The sequence below is a fragment of the Terrapene carolina genome, unplaced genomic scaffold (assembly GCF_002925995.2).
Source record: "Terrapene carolina triunguis isolate 2854851 unplaced genomic scaffold, T_m_triunguis-2.0 Scaffold89, whole genome shotgun sequence".
Lineage (NCBI taxonomy): Eukaryota > Metazoa > Chordata > Testudines > Emydidae > Terrapene > Terrapene triunguis.
The window spans coordinates 7,883,807-7,899,707 of NW_020664440.1; the positions used below are offsets into that span (position 1 = coordinate 7,883,807).

The 15,901-nt window shown below is 43.7% G+C and overlaps 2 protein-coding genes across 2 annotated transcripts in view; one reads left to right on the plus strand and one right to left on the minus strand.

The window, feature by feature from the left end:
* Nucleotides 1-508: 508 nt before the first annotated feature.
* On the minus strand, nt 509-10,923 carry LOC112103208 (2-epi-5-epi-valiolone synthase-like). Its single transcript, XM_024194847.2, has 5 exons — nt 10,754-10,923; nt 5,188-5,821; nt 3,900-4,133; nt 2,877-3,129; nt 509-609 (listed from the first exon to the last, which is right to left on the minus strand). The coding sequence occupies exons 1-5, from the start codon at nt 10,921-10,923 to the stop codon at nt 509-511; spliced, it is 1,392 nt and encodes a 463-aa protein (XP_024050615.1).
* Nucleotides 10,924-15,267: 4,344 nt separating this feature from the next.
* Nucleotides 15,268-15,901, plus strand: part of LOC112103209 — a 49,623-nt gene continuing 48,989 nt past the window's right edge. Inside the window, exon 1 of the mRNA XM_024194848.3 lies at nt 15,268-15,394. Within this exon, the coding sequence (XP_024050616.2) occupies nt 15,268-15,394 (127 nt within the window). The remainder of the gene's footprint in view (nt 15,395-15,901) is intronic.

The following is a 15,901-nucleotide window of genomic DNA, read 5'->3' on the forward strand; positions in this document are numbered from 1 at the left end:
CCTTTTTATATCCCTTAAAGACCTAATACTGCCATCTTAACTCGGGAAACACTTCTATTGACTCCAGATCCATTGGTAGACAATGGAGAGTCAGCCGTCTGCGAGCTCTATTTTAGAACACCCCACAATCTGTACTAGTGTATGGAATAAAGGAACGGGAATGGAAAATCTGCCATTGACTTCAATGGGAGCAGTGTTGTGCTCAGAATATACTATGCTACATGCATGAGAGAATTCCAGGGACTGATGTTAATTATTTCTTTTGTGCTATCCAGGCGCTGGGAGCTATATGAGCAAAATGTGGCCCCTATGAGCTTCTATTACAAATTGTACAAATGTAATAGGCATAACAGATCAGATGCCTAAAAAAACCCAAACCCAACTTTTGTGCTGATTTCATAAGGTCATCTGAAATGGTTCTATTTGAAATCCAGCCCTGCTCACTACATTACAGCTCTGCATGATGCCATCCAAGGGGCAGTATTGCTTCGATCTGATTCTACAGCCTTCAGTGAATCGGAAAGTCCTCTTCCATTGCTGTCTTACATTCGCTGGCCCACAGTTTGTACGCTCTTTCCAGGGTGTCTTCGCTGATATCATTGAATATTTCTGCAAAATAAGATTTTTAGTTAGTAGAAGAAGCTTCGCTGGATGTCCAATTCACTCACAGAAAGTGAGGCAAACTCTCCCTGAGTAGCTTTACAAAGACTTATTCACAGGGCTAGATTCAGAAAGGGACTTGATCACCTAAAGATAGAGTCAGGCACCTACGTCTAACATTTAGGCACCACTGACATTCACAAAATCACTGTTTAGTGGCTGCCTAACTCCTTCTAGTTACCTGAGTTTCCGCTGGTGGCATGCATAGCACAAAGCTGCCTAAATCCTGATGCAGCCCCCAGAGCTAAGGAGCTGCTCTGATTCCTTACTCCTGCGGGATTATCATACAAGGCGTTCCTCTGCCTAACTCCCCAGCGGGCTCCGATCCTGCGAACGTGCTTTGAGCATGTCTAATCCTTACGGGAGCCAGCTGGGGGGGGCCAACGGGGTGGGGATTTTGCAGGCTGCTTGTGTCGATCCATCCCAGAATAGCCAGGAGCCCACTTGGGATGGGGGAGACCCAGACTTGAACCTCTGATTTGGAGCAGCGTCTTGAACCAAGGTCTCCTCCATGCCAGGTGAGTGCCCTAACTACCAGGCTAATGTGGGGTAGGCCTCGCTCTCCATCTCTTCTTTAGAAGCTGTTCTACTTTGTATAAATAGTTAAACATTCATTGGAGCAGGGACATGAACCTGGCTCTTCCAATTTCCTGAGAGTACCTGGGTTATTGGCTACAGTGGGGTTGTCGGGGCGGGGGGGGGAGGCTCTTTCTCTGTGGCTTTTCACGAGAAAGGGCTGACCTGACACAGGCACCTACTCTAGGCTGACCAGATAGCAAGTGTGAAAAATCGGGACAGGAGGTGGGGGGGTAATAGGTCACTATGTGAGAAAAAGACCCCAAAATCGGGACTGTCCCTATAAAATCGGGACATCTGGTCATCCTAACCTACTCCAGCAGAGCGTTCAAGGCTGAGAATCCTAGGTGAAGATAGGTGCCTCCCTCCAGTCTCCGCCAGGTGTCCTCAGCCGCTGCCGTCCCCCCACTTGTCTTAGCAGTGTAGAGTCCCACTGCCGCCCCTCTGCCAGAGTCTTTCCCTGCAGCAAGGAAAGGCTCTGCCGGAGCCTTTCCTTGCTGCAGGGAGCTGCCAGCGCCTTTCCCTGCTGCCTCCCCTCTAGGAGAACTTTTCACCGACACATGGAACTACACACTGCAGTGTGGACGCAGCCTCCCTGTGGTGTTTAGCTACACATACCCAACATGCTGCCCCCAGAGTAGAAATGGTGCCTAAATCTCCTTTGTGAATGAAGCCCACAGAGATCCAACCAGATGGAATTATTACAAACGAGCGGTAGACTGACGTATCACAAGCTGATTCTGAATTTTCATTCTATTTATATGTGTATCGTCACCCTGGGCAGACATTCGTATCACTGAGGATGTATGCTATTTAGTTCTACGTATATTAATTGCATCATATACCAGCTGCCTTTTTCCAAGAGTTACTTCAAAATGTTTTCAAGCACGACAAAAGAATTTTTACTGTTACTACTTTGGTTGTTGTTGTTTAAACAAATCTAGCGCTGTATTTGGATTGTCCTGACATAATACCCAGTAGGGCTTATATGTTTGCAAAGTAAATTGGCCAGCCTTAAGGCAATTTATTAGCGCTCAGTCTTTAATTAAGTTCTGGTGGTGAGATGCAGGAGCTGAATTCCCTCTCTGTCCAGGTATAATAAGATGAAAAGGTCAATTAAAGCCCTATATATATAACTGCAAATGGCAGGGCAGGCAGTTGGCATGTTATATCGTGTTCCTTAGTGGTGGTGTAACAAGGATTTTTTTTTCCCTTTGGATATTGCCAGGACAAGTAAAAACAAAAAAGTTGACAAAGTTCCAAGAGAAAAGTAATTAATATCCCCAAAAGACTTTACTGTAATAACCTGATCCAAAGCTCCTTGAAGTCAATGGAAAAACTCCCATTGAATTCAACAAGTATTTGATCCTGCTCTCAGGGCCAGATTTTAAATGGTGATACAGCACCTAAAGATATAGATGACTGCCTAGTGGAATTTCCAAAAGTGCCTCGGCACAATGAGTGTTAGGTGCCTAGGCATTTTTGAAAATCGCACTAAGCAGCCATCTACATCCAAACATCTTTAAAAATCTGGCCATTAGTGAGTGTGTCTGGGAGTTGCTCTTGTATATGTGAATGGGTGTGAAAATTCCCCTTTCCCTTGGTTAATGTCTGTTCCTTTAGAAGCTATGTTGCAGTACCTGCCATTCCAAGTCCAGTTGGGAGAGGCATTCTCATCTGGCCTCCACAGTGTTTCAACCTTTCCACCAAGGCCTTCTTTATTAGATACATGTTGCAGTCTTCATGCCACACCGGGAGCTCCAAACCCTTCATGCACTGAATGATGTCGGCTTTTTCTTCCGTAGTTAAAAGCCCCCTTTCATAGGCCACGTAAGTCATGAATGCCATGTCTATGTTTACTGCTTCTCCATGCATCAGTGATGGCAAAACTTTCTGAAATGAAAGTAAAATTAGCTTCTCCCCCCCTTACAGTAACTAGTCCGGGTTTTCTTAATTAATCTGAGTTTGTAGATGAAAATTAGTATATGGCTCTCAGTAGTAGAACTAGAGATTTGCTGAATCTCAGCATCCTTTTTATTTCTGGGGAGTGGGGAAAATATTTTCCACATGATTAATGGTACATAAAATCTCCCACAGAGAGCTTGATTTTTGCTCCTCTGGAAGGCAAGGGCTGAACTTTGAATGAGAGGGAGGGAAGATTACTGAGTGGCAAACATCTCACTTTAACCTTTTCACAGGGACTGAGTCTGTTCGTCCCCATGCCCCACTTCTGAACAGTAGTTTATCGCAGCAGTAGGGTCTGGAATCTTAAAACCCTGCAATATTTGGATTGTTATAGCTGAGATTATTGCTGCAATTTATATTACACTAATGCCTAGATATGCGTGCTCCTTTGTGCCTCTGTACAAATGGAACAAACACTGGCTCAAAATTTCTAACAATCAAAATAGATAACATAGACAAAGTTGGGAGGGGAAACGGAGGTGCACACAGACGGGACATGACTTGCCCACTGTTGTACATCAGATAGAGCTTGGACTAGACCCCAAGTCTCCTGACTCTCAGGCCAGTGCACTATCAACTGGGCAATGCTGCCTCACAAGTATAATACAAACCAAAACCTTCCAAGAACATTTTTACTATGATTAAAAACCTGTTGCTTTTTTCGAACAGGACATTGCAAAATAAAATTCGTGACTTACCATTTCAAGTTCTGGGCTTATAAGGTGACCAAAATCAACCAATCTGTCCAGGTCATCCTCCCAGAGGTTGGGTGCAAGCTCTTCCAGCATTGTTTCTATCGCAAGTCTGGTTGTCTTTAGTGCAGCATCACCATGATTGACCAAACCGTTGTGAGACTGGAACTTTGTGTCCAGCATGTATTTTCCATGGCTCTTGAGTAGATCAAAGAGCCCTTTGTGTTTCATTAGCGCCATCTTGAATAAAGAACGGAAAGAAGTACTTTAAAAAGATGAATTTTTATATAAGCCAATAATACACTGTAGGAAAAGTACATATTGAAATACATACAACTAGTACTATATTATCCTAGAGCATGCATGTCAATAAAGGTTGGATTACTGGTTGCTCCTGGACCTCACCAGGATAATCCAGGCTTCCCCCCCTCCCCCCAGGATTTTTTGTAAAGAGAATTGAGTGAATGGATGTGTAGGGTGATATCGTGGGCTTGGGGTTTTGGAAGGGTTTTTAGTTTTGTGGGCAGCCATTCAAATTGCATAGGTTTTACTAATATCGCATGCATGCATTCAGGATGGATGGATTTTTAATACATTTAAATACTTCTTAAATTGACACATTAATCCTACTTTGCACTACATGACATCGATAGATCTCAAAACTGTTTGCATATGTAAATTTAAGGGAATAACTATAGATTTACAATGAGAGCAGAATTTGGCCCAGAAAGATTGATAATACCATTGGTCAACCAAACTCAACATACACTTTCAACATTTGAGGTATGTATAAATGGCCTTGTAGAACATGTCTTTGGCTAAAAATTTAACTACCGTAACTTCCCTGTTCTTCCCCCACTCTGAAAAAACTAAAGTTTATCTTTACTCTTATTGGATGGTGATCCAAAGTACATAGAAGTAAATAGACTCTCATAGATTTGAATAAGTTTTGGATCAGGTCCATTATGAAAGAGTTTTCTTCCATCTCTTTGCTCTACGGTTGACATCTGGCTTTGTTATATGTTGTGTGTATCTTAAAAAATTACCAGGGGTCCCTAGAGGCTGGGCTAGGCACACTTTTAGATTCTTAGAAGCCAAACAACTATAAACTATGTGGGTGGGCATGATTAATAAATAATGAGATTTGGTTGTCCAACTTCTCTAGGTGGCCTTGAAAAGCCCACCCTTTGGATGTATAAAACATCTTACACAAAGCCCTAGGCTCTCACACACATTCAACTTTTTATTAATAATGAATATAGCAAAAGTACATCTGTATTCCAAAAAATGGTACCTTCAAAATTTCACCAAGACCGTTGGAGATGTGTCGTCGGGGAATAGTTTGGATGAAGGATCTGTCCAGAAAAGTAGCTACAGGAGGAGTGTAGCCTCCAAGCTTGTTCTTGCACTGAAGGAAATTTACACCGTTCTTTGCTCCCACACTGGCATCAACATAAGCCAAGAGGGTTGTTGGGACACGAATATAAGGGGTGCGTCTTCTATAAAGTGATGCTGCAAGGCCTACGATATCAAGGCAAACCCCTCCTCCAATTGCTATAATGGGCTCTTTACGCCTGTCGATGCCGAAGTTGTGAACTTCTTCCAAGATGTTGAGGACCAGATCCATAGATTTGGTTTCTTCAGTGGTGGGCAGGGAGAGGATTTTATAATGAACATTATTGGCTTCAAAGTACTTTCTCACTTTTGAGCCATAATATTCATCGACAATCTGATCAATTACAATAAAACGCCTCTGTTCTCTTTCTCTGTTAATGGCCATCTCTAATTGCTGAGGATCTATGATGTGCCCAAAAAGGAGTGTACTGTTGGCAGGATCCAGAAGACTGCATGTTTCCACCACTTTGTAGCAGAAAGAGATAGGAGCTTCAATTGTCCAGGAAATCCCAATATCTGACACACTTTTGCCTCTGTCAGGGATCACAAAACATGGTGTGAGATCAATACACTAGGTACCCTCTATGTCAAAAAGAATTTACAAATGAAGCAGCTAGCTTACGGATTGAAATACGCAATCTCTCATTAAAGTCTACGACTACACCAGAAAATAGTAGGGTTTCAAATATTGTACTGATCTTTAAAATAGGCAATAGGGGGGATTCTGGGAATTGTAGAGTAGTTGGCCTTGCTTCAGCACCAGGAAAATTGGCTGATGTGATAATTAAAAATTGAATGAGTAAACACGTAGGTGGATGATGATACAACAAAGACTAATTAGTATGGCATCTGTAAAGGCAAATTGCTCCTCTCAGATTCACTAATTTGTCTATAAGATAGTGGAGATGAGTGCTCTAATTTATTTAGACTTTCAGGAAAACCTATTACATGTGGCTATGAAAGAGAGATCAATGTCCAACATGGCAAAATTTTAACAACAAGTTACCCAAGGTTCTGTATTAACACTGATGTTCCATATACATTTTTTTAAATGAACTTGGAAGGGCAGGGAGTGAGAAGTGCTGAGACAAAACTTACAGATGACACAATTATTGATGTTAGTCAAGACTAGGGAAGATTGTGAGGCGTTTCTTCAGAGGGACCTAGCAAAGCTGTCTAGCGAGCTGGTGGGAAAGTGGGGAGGCAGGGACAATGCGTGGTGATTAGGAGCTCTAGCCCACCTAGAGGCCCTGCCCAGAGGCACCGCCCCTTCCCTGTCTCTTCCCCAAAGACCCGCCTCCCACTCATTACATTCCCCATCTCTCAGTGGCTCACTCTCCCCCACCCTCACTCACTTTCACTGGTCTGGGGAGGGGGTTGGGGTGCAGCAGGGGGCGAGGGCTCTTACTGGGGGTGTGAGCTCTGGGGTGGGGCCAGAAATTAGAGGTTCAGGGTGCAGGAGGGGGCTCCAAGCTGGGGCAGGGAGTTGGGGTGCAGGAGGGGGTGAGGGCTCCTGCTGGGGGTGCAGACTCTGTGGTGGGGCTAGGGATGAGGGGTTTGGGGTGCAGGAGGTGGCTCCAGGCTGGGGGGTGGGGGCTATGGGTTGAGGCAGGGGGTTGGGGTGCGGGAGGGGTGAGTGCTCTGGGCTGGGGATGCTGGCTCTGGGGTGGGGCTGGGGATGAGGGGTTCAGGGTGTGGGAGGGGGCTCTGGGCTGGGGCAGGGGGTTAGGGTGCAGGGGGGTGAGGGATCTGGGCTGGGGATGAGGGGTTTGGGGTGCAGGAGGGGGCTCTGGCTGTGGAGGGGGCTCAGGGCTGGAACAGGGGGTTGGGGCATGAGCTTACCTTGGGCGGCTCCTGGTCAGTGGCTCAGCCGGGGCATTAAGGCAGGCTGCCTGCCTCTTCTGGCACCCAGTGGCGCCGGAACATTTTTAGTAGTGGGTGTGTGAAAGCCAGCCCCCTCCCCCTTGTCCACCCCCTCTCCGGAGCCTGGGAGCAAGGCTGTGTCTCCGGGAGTGGGGGACCCAGACAGGGATAAGGGGGGGCAAGACCACAGCTGGTGGTGCTGACCAGAGCCACCAGGGTCCCTTTTCGACCGGGTGTTCCGGTTGAAAACCGTACACCTGGTCACCCTAAGCCCACCATATAGTTGCCCCCAATAGGTCACGGGAGATGCTGAAGGAACTGAGACCAGGACCTGACACTTAGAGCATGAGCAGGTGTGGGAAGGGGCCCTGCCTTGGTGGGGAGATTGGGGTGAGACTGGAATCCATCCCCCAACTGGAACAGGGGCTCCTCCACCCGCCCCCACCCTCTCTCACTCCTGCTTGTGCTCCAAGCAGTGGATCCTGGTCTCTGCTCCTGCTGTGTCTTCCCTGGGGCTGCCGTGGGGCAGGCCCAGGCTCCTAAATGCCACTCGTTGTCAGCCCTGCTCCCTTCTCCCCACTAGCCCACCAGACCAGAAGCAGCATAGTGGCCCGGCCTGGAGCTGAACCAGATGGCCAGTGCCACATGGTGAGACACATCACACCCCTTCCCCCACGCCTGCCCACCGGCTGCAAGCAGCTGAATTAGCTCAATATCATGATTTTTCCAACAACGGGGATGCAGAGGTAGGCGTGCCCACTTCCACCTCCCCACTGTTGGAAGAATCATGATATTGGGCTAATTTCATGATTTCAGTGGAGTCCATGAAATCATGATCTTCACCGGGCCTTATTTCTAATGTTTGCGAAGGGATCCTCTTAGAGGCAACACATAGTTGCGCTGTGCTTTCTCAGAGCTTGTGGTAACTCCAAAACTGAACACTCTGTCTTTAAGCCAGCCAAGTCCTTCCACGTTTAAGCAATTCTGCAGCTGAAATAGCGTTCTTACTTCTGCAACTCAGGTCCATATTCTGGCCCTAATCCCAGTCCTGTATTCTGTAATAGTAGTTTAGATCTACTGTGGAGCTTCTTGTTTTTCCTTTTGAGATAGAACTTGCCTTTCTGGGATGAAATAGCAGAGCTTTCCCAGTAGAGGTCAGTCTGCCATAGCCTATACTTGGTGATTTTTCAGGACAGAGGTCAAAGCTTTTTTCGCTTAATCAAGGCTTTAGGGTTGGAAAAATTGAATTCAGGTCAAAGTCAGTGGCCAGTCTCAGGTAGAAAAAGGACATTTTCATTTTCAAATAAGTCAGAATAGTTTTGACCGTTTCGAAATGAAATGATTTGACTTTTCGTTTCATAGTGACATTGGGTTTAGAAACTTAGTTGGATGCATTTTTTTTAAAAATTTCATTTTGGGTTGGAAAAAACCCTGGAAATGGAACGAAATGAAAATCTGAAAAAAACTCTTTTAGGTTTTTATATTTAGTTTCATTTCAGGTGTTGTTTTTATCAGAAACAGTTTCTTCCCGCCTCTCTCCCCCATCTTGTCATTTCAGCAAGAAAACCAAAAAAACCAACAACCCCAGGTTTGGTTTGAAACTAACCACATTTTTCCTCCCAGGTTTTTTGATTTGGCGCCCAAAGAGAAAAATCAGTCACTTGTATTATTCAGAGGCCTATGGAAGCAAACAGCTGCCCGGTGGGATTTTCAAAGGGTACGTCTACACAGCAAAAAAAAACCCGTGGCAGCGAGTCTCAGAGCCCAGGTCAACTGACTTGGTCTCATGCTAGGGGGCTAAAAATAGCAGTGTAAATGGTGGGGCTAAGGCTGGAGCCCAAGCTCTAAAACCTGGTCTGTGTGTGTGTGGGGGGGGAGGAGAGTAGGTCTCTGAGCCCCGCAAGCCTCAGTCAACCGACCTGAGCTCTGAGTCTCGCTCCTGCAGTCTGTGTAGACGTACCCAAAAACACCTAAACCCAGATCATCATATGTATTTAGGCACCTGCCTCCCACTGCAGTCAATGGGAGGTAGGTGCCTAAATACCTTTGGCAATCTGCCTAACTTCCACTGAAATCAATGGACGTTCGGTACCTACCTGCTTTTCCTACTAGGCACCTATCTGCCTCTTTAGGGATGTAAATGCCAGTAAAAATCTGGCCCTAAGTGACTTAGGGACTTTTGAAAATTGTACTCATGATTTTTATGCTTTTCAGAGGCTGTTATTCTGTCGTTGTTTAAGCTAATACAGTAAAAAAATTATATGAATATAAAATAAGCTCAATCAAATAAATAATTTTCAGAGAAGATTATTACTGTGTGCATTTATTTTTGAAACTTTGGCCACTAAAGAGAGGGTGTGGTTCTGAATGTTAATTACAGTACAGGAATCTGTTTTAGATCTCAGAGGTAACTTTGGCCACATGGCAGATGGGCAGGTGAGGATACAGCCTGGTCTGAATTGCAGAATGCCTATGAAGTAGAGCCCAAACCTGCCATTTGCTAATGGATATTTTACATGAGCAATTTTTTTGCGGACTGGGCCCTAAGTCAATGAATTATGTTATTGACTAAGGACCCTATCCTGAAATGAGCTCTGCGCAAGCAGACCTCTGTGCCTGGATAGAGCCCCACTGAATTCAATCCAGATCTGCCTACGCAGTGTCTGCTGCAGAAGTGGCACCTTACTTTACCTGTTCCTGCTGAAGCCAACGGCAAAACTCCTATCAAATTTATTGAGAGAAGGATCGGACCCAGTGATAATAGAATAAAGACACTGCAAATATTGGAAAACTTCTGATGTGCAAAAAACAAACAAAGCCCCACATTTGTGAGTATTCCATTAATATTTAATAGCAAAAGGAGTCTCTGTATTCTATTGAAAGGGGATCCTCCTGCAATCCAAGGTTAATTAAGGAGGGAGACATTCCTGCAGAGAGCCGTGTTTGGCCTTAAGGGAAAATATTCACCCATCTGTGACCCTTTTCTGACCTTGCCACAGGTAGAGAACTTCCCCTAAAGTTTATGACAGCTGCATTCTGCTTTTTGATCATGTCAGTGATTTTTAGTATCTTTGTATTTGTTTTTCCAAGCTATGTATTTCATTACCCGAATCTGTAAATGTCTGTTACACACCCCCTTTTATATACAATGATTTTGAATATGCACTGAATGAACCCAGCTGCAAAAATCCCCACGTTCCTCTAAATACTCCTCAAACATTTTAAGAAAGCTTCCAAGCTTTATTTGATAAATACACAAAAGTGTGAAAAAATCAGAGTGGGGGATAATGATCTCTCTTTCAACTCACTCCATTTATGCCAAGGTGTATGGCGAACACATGATTTGTGTGGCAGTACTGGCACACAAAAAGATGGGTTGAGAAATATGTTTGAGCCTTTACTTGGAATGTCTGCTTTTTGGTGGGTTTCAGTCACATTCAACACAGCGACATTAGATAACATTTTTCAGTTGTACAAGCCTAACATATCTCTAAATTTCCCCCATCTGAAAGGTAATATAACATGACTAACCCAAGCCAGATTGATGGCAAGCTCGTCATCAGATTTTATCAAGTACTCCTAGCGCAAGCTTTTATACTTACATTTTAGCCTGTGAGATGGTTATCTTATCCTCGGAGTTGCATATGGCATCCCCCTTCTTGATGCGACACCAAGTGCTCTTGACCCGCACCAGCTGAAAATCAGTCTGTCTGGGATTCTCAGGTATGACTGTTGTGGCCTTTTTGGCTAAGATCTCTTCAGACACCGGCATCTTTCCAGCAGATGAAATCTCTATCTTGAGAGATCTCACCTAAGTGAGTGCCTTCCAGCCACTTTTAAAGGCTCCAGTTTGACCATATTTTGGAAGAGGAGGTCCTGTCTACTCCTCACCTGTTGGTACTGTGTGTGTGGGTGGGTGGAGGAAATTATAAAACTAGTATTATCTAATCTGAGGACACGAGTCAGAGGTGTACAACTCACCCAGAGACACATGTAGGACCCAAGCTAGCGTTGTATAATTGGTTAGTTTTATAACGCTTAGGAAATACAATACAAATCCATAAATTAGCTTCTCACATGATGCCCTGCAGTGAAATGGGTGTTATGAAAGACAAATAATTTATATGAAACATCAATGCCATTTCAAGAATTCCTTTGTTGGGCAGGACCTTTGATTTATCTAACTGCTAGCCCCACTCTGTGTGCAAGAGGCAAAGAGGGAACACAAGCGGCAATGGTGGGGAGATTTGTGCAGGCTATGTAGGCCCCCTGGGAGTTTTCCTTCCTGTGTTCCACTGGAAACACAAGGGGACAATCAAAATAATACCCTTTAATGCTAACAAATCACAGTTGCCCATTGTGTGGTTATTGTGAGATCATCCAAGATGTGATCCGGGCCAATCCCAATTTTCCATGGACCCTGTGAAGCATTGTTGTTATGGTGACATTACATCAAAATGAGCGGTGGCCTCAAACCATAGGATTTGGGTTCGCATCTAGCTCAGGGCATTCAGAGCCAGGGTTTTGGTTCAGCCTTCGCCTAGGTGCTGTGACGGGCATGCTGTATAACAAAAGCAGCACCTGAATACATGTAGATAGCTGTTGTATACAAAGAGAGCCATCCATTGGCATGTAAATATGAGGGATATTGTATTGTTTATAATCTGCAGGTTCAATAAAGTTATTGTGCACTGCAAATGGCTTCTTCTGCGTAGTTCCTTGCATTGAACTTTTTACGGTTGTGATGTGATGTTCTGATCCAACGGTGTGATGTGACGTGAACAAATTAGCAAAGGAGGAGGTCGTCCTGCTGAACAAGTTTTTAAAAAGGGGTCACTATATTGTACCTTCCTTAAAAGAGAATCTCCACTCTTCCGCGCCCCCCCACCTCAAAATGGGTCTTCAGTTCAGGGCTGACTGGTCAGCCTGCTCTCTCCTCCTAGCCTCTGGTGGCTTCAGGGAGCCGGTTGAGTGGCCTGCTCTGCTGTTCTGGAGCAGCCCACTATAACTACATGGCTTTTGATGGAGATGGGGGTAGAAACAGCAACGTCATGTTCTACTTATTAAACCTGCCCATCAGATTTCCAGTGATGAGTACTAATGTTTGAACTAGACTTCATAACAGGACATAAAAGGTGACTAGCTGAATGCTCTAACAAGAGCAAATGATGTCAGAATTTGCAAAATATTTGAGGACTTCTTTTTCTTTTCTATTCTTCATAGGGTCTTGTATCATGCTCATCACCATAGAATCTGAACACCTTCCAGTAGTGCATTAAGCAACATGACAACACATCTGTCCTTTGTTTGTTCTCCCATCCTCTCCCCAGAGGGAGAAGTGTGTGCAGCAGAGTGTCTTGGTTTGGTAGTGTGTGGGTGGGGGGGACGGGATGGGCGTTGTTATTTTTTGGTTTTAATATGAATTTCCTGTTGCCATGTGTTTATATCAGAGAAGACAAGATAAAAATGCACCTTGCACTTGGAGTAGAAAGTGACAAAGTTTGTGATGGTCCTTAGTTCTGGGGGGAAGTTAATTCCACAGTCTTGGACCACCCCCACAGAAAAGTCTGTCTCCCTTCCTATTGCCAATTATGTCCTTTGATCACCACCATGCTAGGGTCATAGATTCTAAGGCCGGAAGGGATCATTGTAGTCATCTAGTCTGTATAACATAAGCCATAGACCTTCTCCAAAAGAATTCCTAGAGCAGATCTTTTAGAAAAACTTCCCATCTTGATTTAAAAATTGTCCGTGATGGAGAATCCACCACTACCCTTGGTAAATTGTTCCAATTAATTACTCTCACTGCTAAAAATTTACACCTTATTTCCAGTCTTAATTTGTCTAGCTTCAGCTTCCAGCCATTGGAGAGCCCATTATTAAATATTTGTTCCCCCCGTAGTACTTCTAGACAGTAATCAAGTCACCCCTTAACACTCTTTGTTTGCTAAATGGATTGAGCTCCTTGAGTCTATCATTATAAGGCATATTTTCTATTCCTCTGATTATTCTCTTGCCTCTTCTCTGAACCTTCTTCAGTTTGTCAACACCCTTCTTGAATTGTAGACACCAGAACTTTGCACAATATTCCAGCAGTGGTCGCATCAGTTCCAAGACAAAGGTAAAACAACCTCTCCACCCCTACTTGAGGTTCCCCTGTTTATGTATCCCAGGATCGCATTAGCTCTTTTGCCATAGTGTCACACTGGGAGTAGCTGCTTATCCACCACAACTCCCAAATCTTTCTCAGAGTCACTGCTTCCCCATCCTGTAAGTATGGCCTACATTCTTTGTTCCTAGCTGTATACATTTCCATTTAGCCATTTAAAAATGCACATTGTTTGCACCCAGTTTACCAAGTGATCCAAATGACTCTGTATCAGTGACCTGTCCTCTTCATTATTTATCACTCCCCTAATTTTTCATGTCATCTGTGAATTTTATCATTTTATGTGTTCTTCCAGATCATTGCTAAAGGTGTTAAATAGCTTAAGGCCAAGGACCAACCCTCTGGGACCCCACTGGAAACAGACCGACGATGACGATTCCCTGTTTACAGTTACATTTTGAGACCTATCAGTTAGCCAGTTTTTAATCCTCTAAAGTATGCCATGTTAATTTTATATTATTCCAGTTTTTTAATCAAAATGTCATGCTGTACCAAGTCAAACATCTTACAGGAAGTGTAAGTATATTATGTCAGCACTATTAACTTTTTCAACCAAACTTGTAAACTAATAAAAAAAAAAAAATCGGGTTAGTTTGACAAGATCTACTTTCCATAAACCCATGTGGATTTGCATTAATTACATTACCCTCTTTTAATTCTTTATTAATCAAATTCCGTTTCAGCTGCTCCATTATCTTGCTCAGGATCAACATCAGGCTGACGGGCCTATAATTACCCTGGTTGTCTTATTTACCCTTTTTACAAATTGGCACAACATTAGCTTTCTTCCAGTCTTCTGGAACTTCCCCAGTGCTCCAAGACTTATTGAAATTCAACATTAATGATCCAGCGAGCTCCTCAGCCAGCAATTTTAAACTAAAGCCAAGTTTCAAGTCAAATTCCAGGTAGAAACAAAATCATTTAGATAGCATGGACACAAACAACATTAGAACAGCCTAGACAAAGTAAAAGTAGACTGACCAGGGGTTAAACCGCTTAAGGAAATGAACAAAATCAATGGGAAAATGACAAATAATTAGCAAAACAGAACACACTGTGTTACTGAGAGATTTTATTTTGGAGGAGAAAAAATAATGCTACTGTATAAGATAGGGGAGTTGCATAGCAACTTGAAAAACAAAGATGAAGAAAATTAAAAACATGCCTAAAACCACAGACTATAAGAACACTAGTTTTCAAGTAGCCATAAAACAAGAATTATTAAGCATCTCTAAGAATATTTACAGCTCAGTGAAGGGCTAAATGAAATTGAAAACCACTTCTGAAATTTAGACCAGCAAACTTAGCCTGGAAAAGGCTATTAAAATAGAATCAGAATTTTCCTAGGATAAAATCTTTTAAGTAAGTTTGACCTCAAGGAAAGCATTATTAATTATTATTAATAACAAGAAGACCTGGCTCTCATAACAATTTTGATCAGTAGATCTCAAAGTGCTTTACAAAGGAAGTTAATAGATTTATCCCTATTTTACAGATGGCGAAACTGAAGGATGGGGAGAAAAGACATGCCCAAGGTCACCCAGCAAACCTGTGGAGAGATGATTTGTGGAATGGTTAGAGCATCGGCTCTGGTCCTAACAATACTAAAAACTTGCCTAAAACTATTAACTCCCAATCCATATGTAGGCTGCATCAGTTTCTATAGGGGCTATAAGATCTAATTTGGCTCCTTGTTTACTAAGTGACATGTGGGGATAATCTTGGGTATCTAAGGGGGTTGATCTATTTAGTCTTGTCTGTTTTGATTAATAGCAGTAAGAGATTGAAGTCAGAGATATTTTATTTGCTTTTCCTTTTATGATTTTGTTCTGCACATTTTATTATTTCCCATTTATATTTTTTTCAGCTTTTTTCTGGGAGACATGATATATCTGCTCTTTCACTTCAAATGTTGGCAAGCTAGTCTCAAATGTCAGGCTAGTTATGATGACCATCTACCACCAGGACCTTGCATTGCTTGACCTGGTACATTACCTACCGTACCAGCCTGGGCCAGCAGAATGGAAGCCTTTAGGGGCTGTGGATGTTACATGGCTATCAGTAGATTCTAATGGTTAGAGATGTTGGTTCTAAATTCAACTCCGACACTGACTCACTGGGTAGCCTTGCGCCAATCACTTAAACCGCACTGCACCTCACTTTCCCCATCAGGGAAGGGATAATTTGTACTACTGTAGCACCTAGGAGTGCCTGTCTTGGACCAGGACCCTGTGGTGCTAGGTGCTGTACAAACAGAACAAAAAAGCTGCCACAGCCCCAAGGCGCTTACCATCTAAGAATAAGACAAAAGGCGACAGATGGATGCAGACAGACAGGGGAGTACAAGTAAACAGCGAGACAGTACTGGTCAGCATGATAGGCTGTTCTCAACACACCAGCGGCCTATGTTTTGTCCATTCTTTTGCAGACATCTGGGCAAAGGAAAGTTCTCAGGAGGGATTTGAAGGTGGATATGTGGATCTTTACAGGGAGCCCCACCCAAGGGCGTAGAGAGGAATGGGAGAAGGCTTGAAGGTGCCTGTTTGGAAATTTAACAGGTGGGCAATGGGAGGCCGGCATC

Coding starts and splice junctions, on each gene's coding strand:
- LOC112103208 (XM_024194847.2), bottom strand. CDS start 10,923: ATGCCGGTGTCTGAAGAGATCTTAGCCAAAAAGGCCACAACAGTCATA. Junction 5,822..10,753: donor ACCATCTCACAGGCTAAAAT/GTAAGTATAAAA, acceptor GATCCCTGACAG/AGGCAAAAGTGTGTCAGATA. Junction 3,130..3,899: donor TAAGCCCAGAACTTGAAATG/GTAAGTCACGAA, acceptor CTTTCATTTCAG/AAAGTTTTGCCATCACTGAT.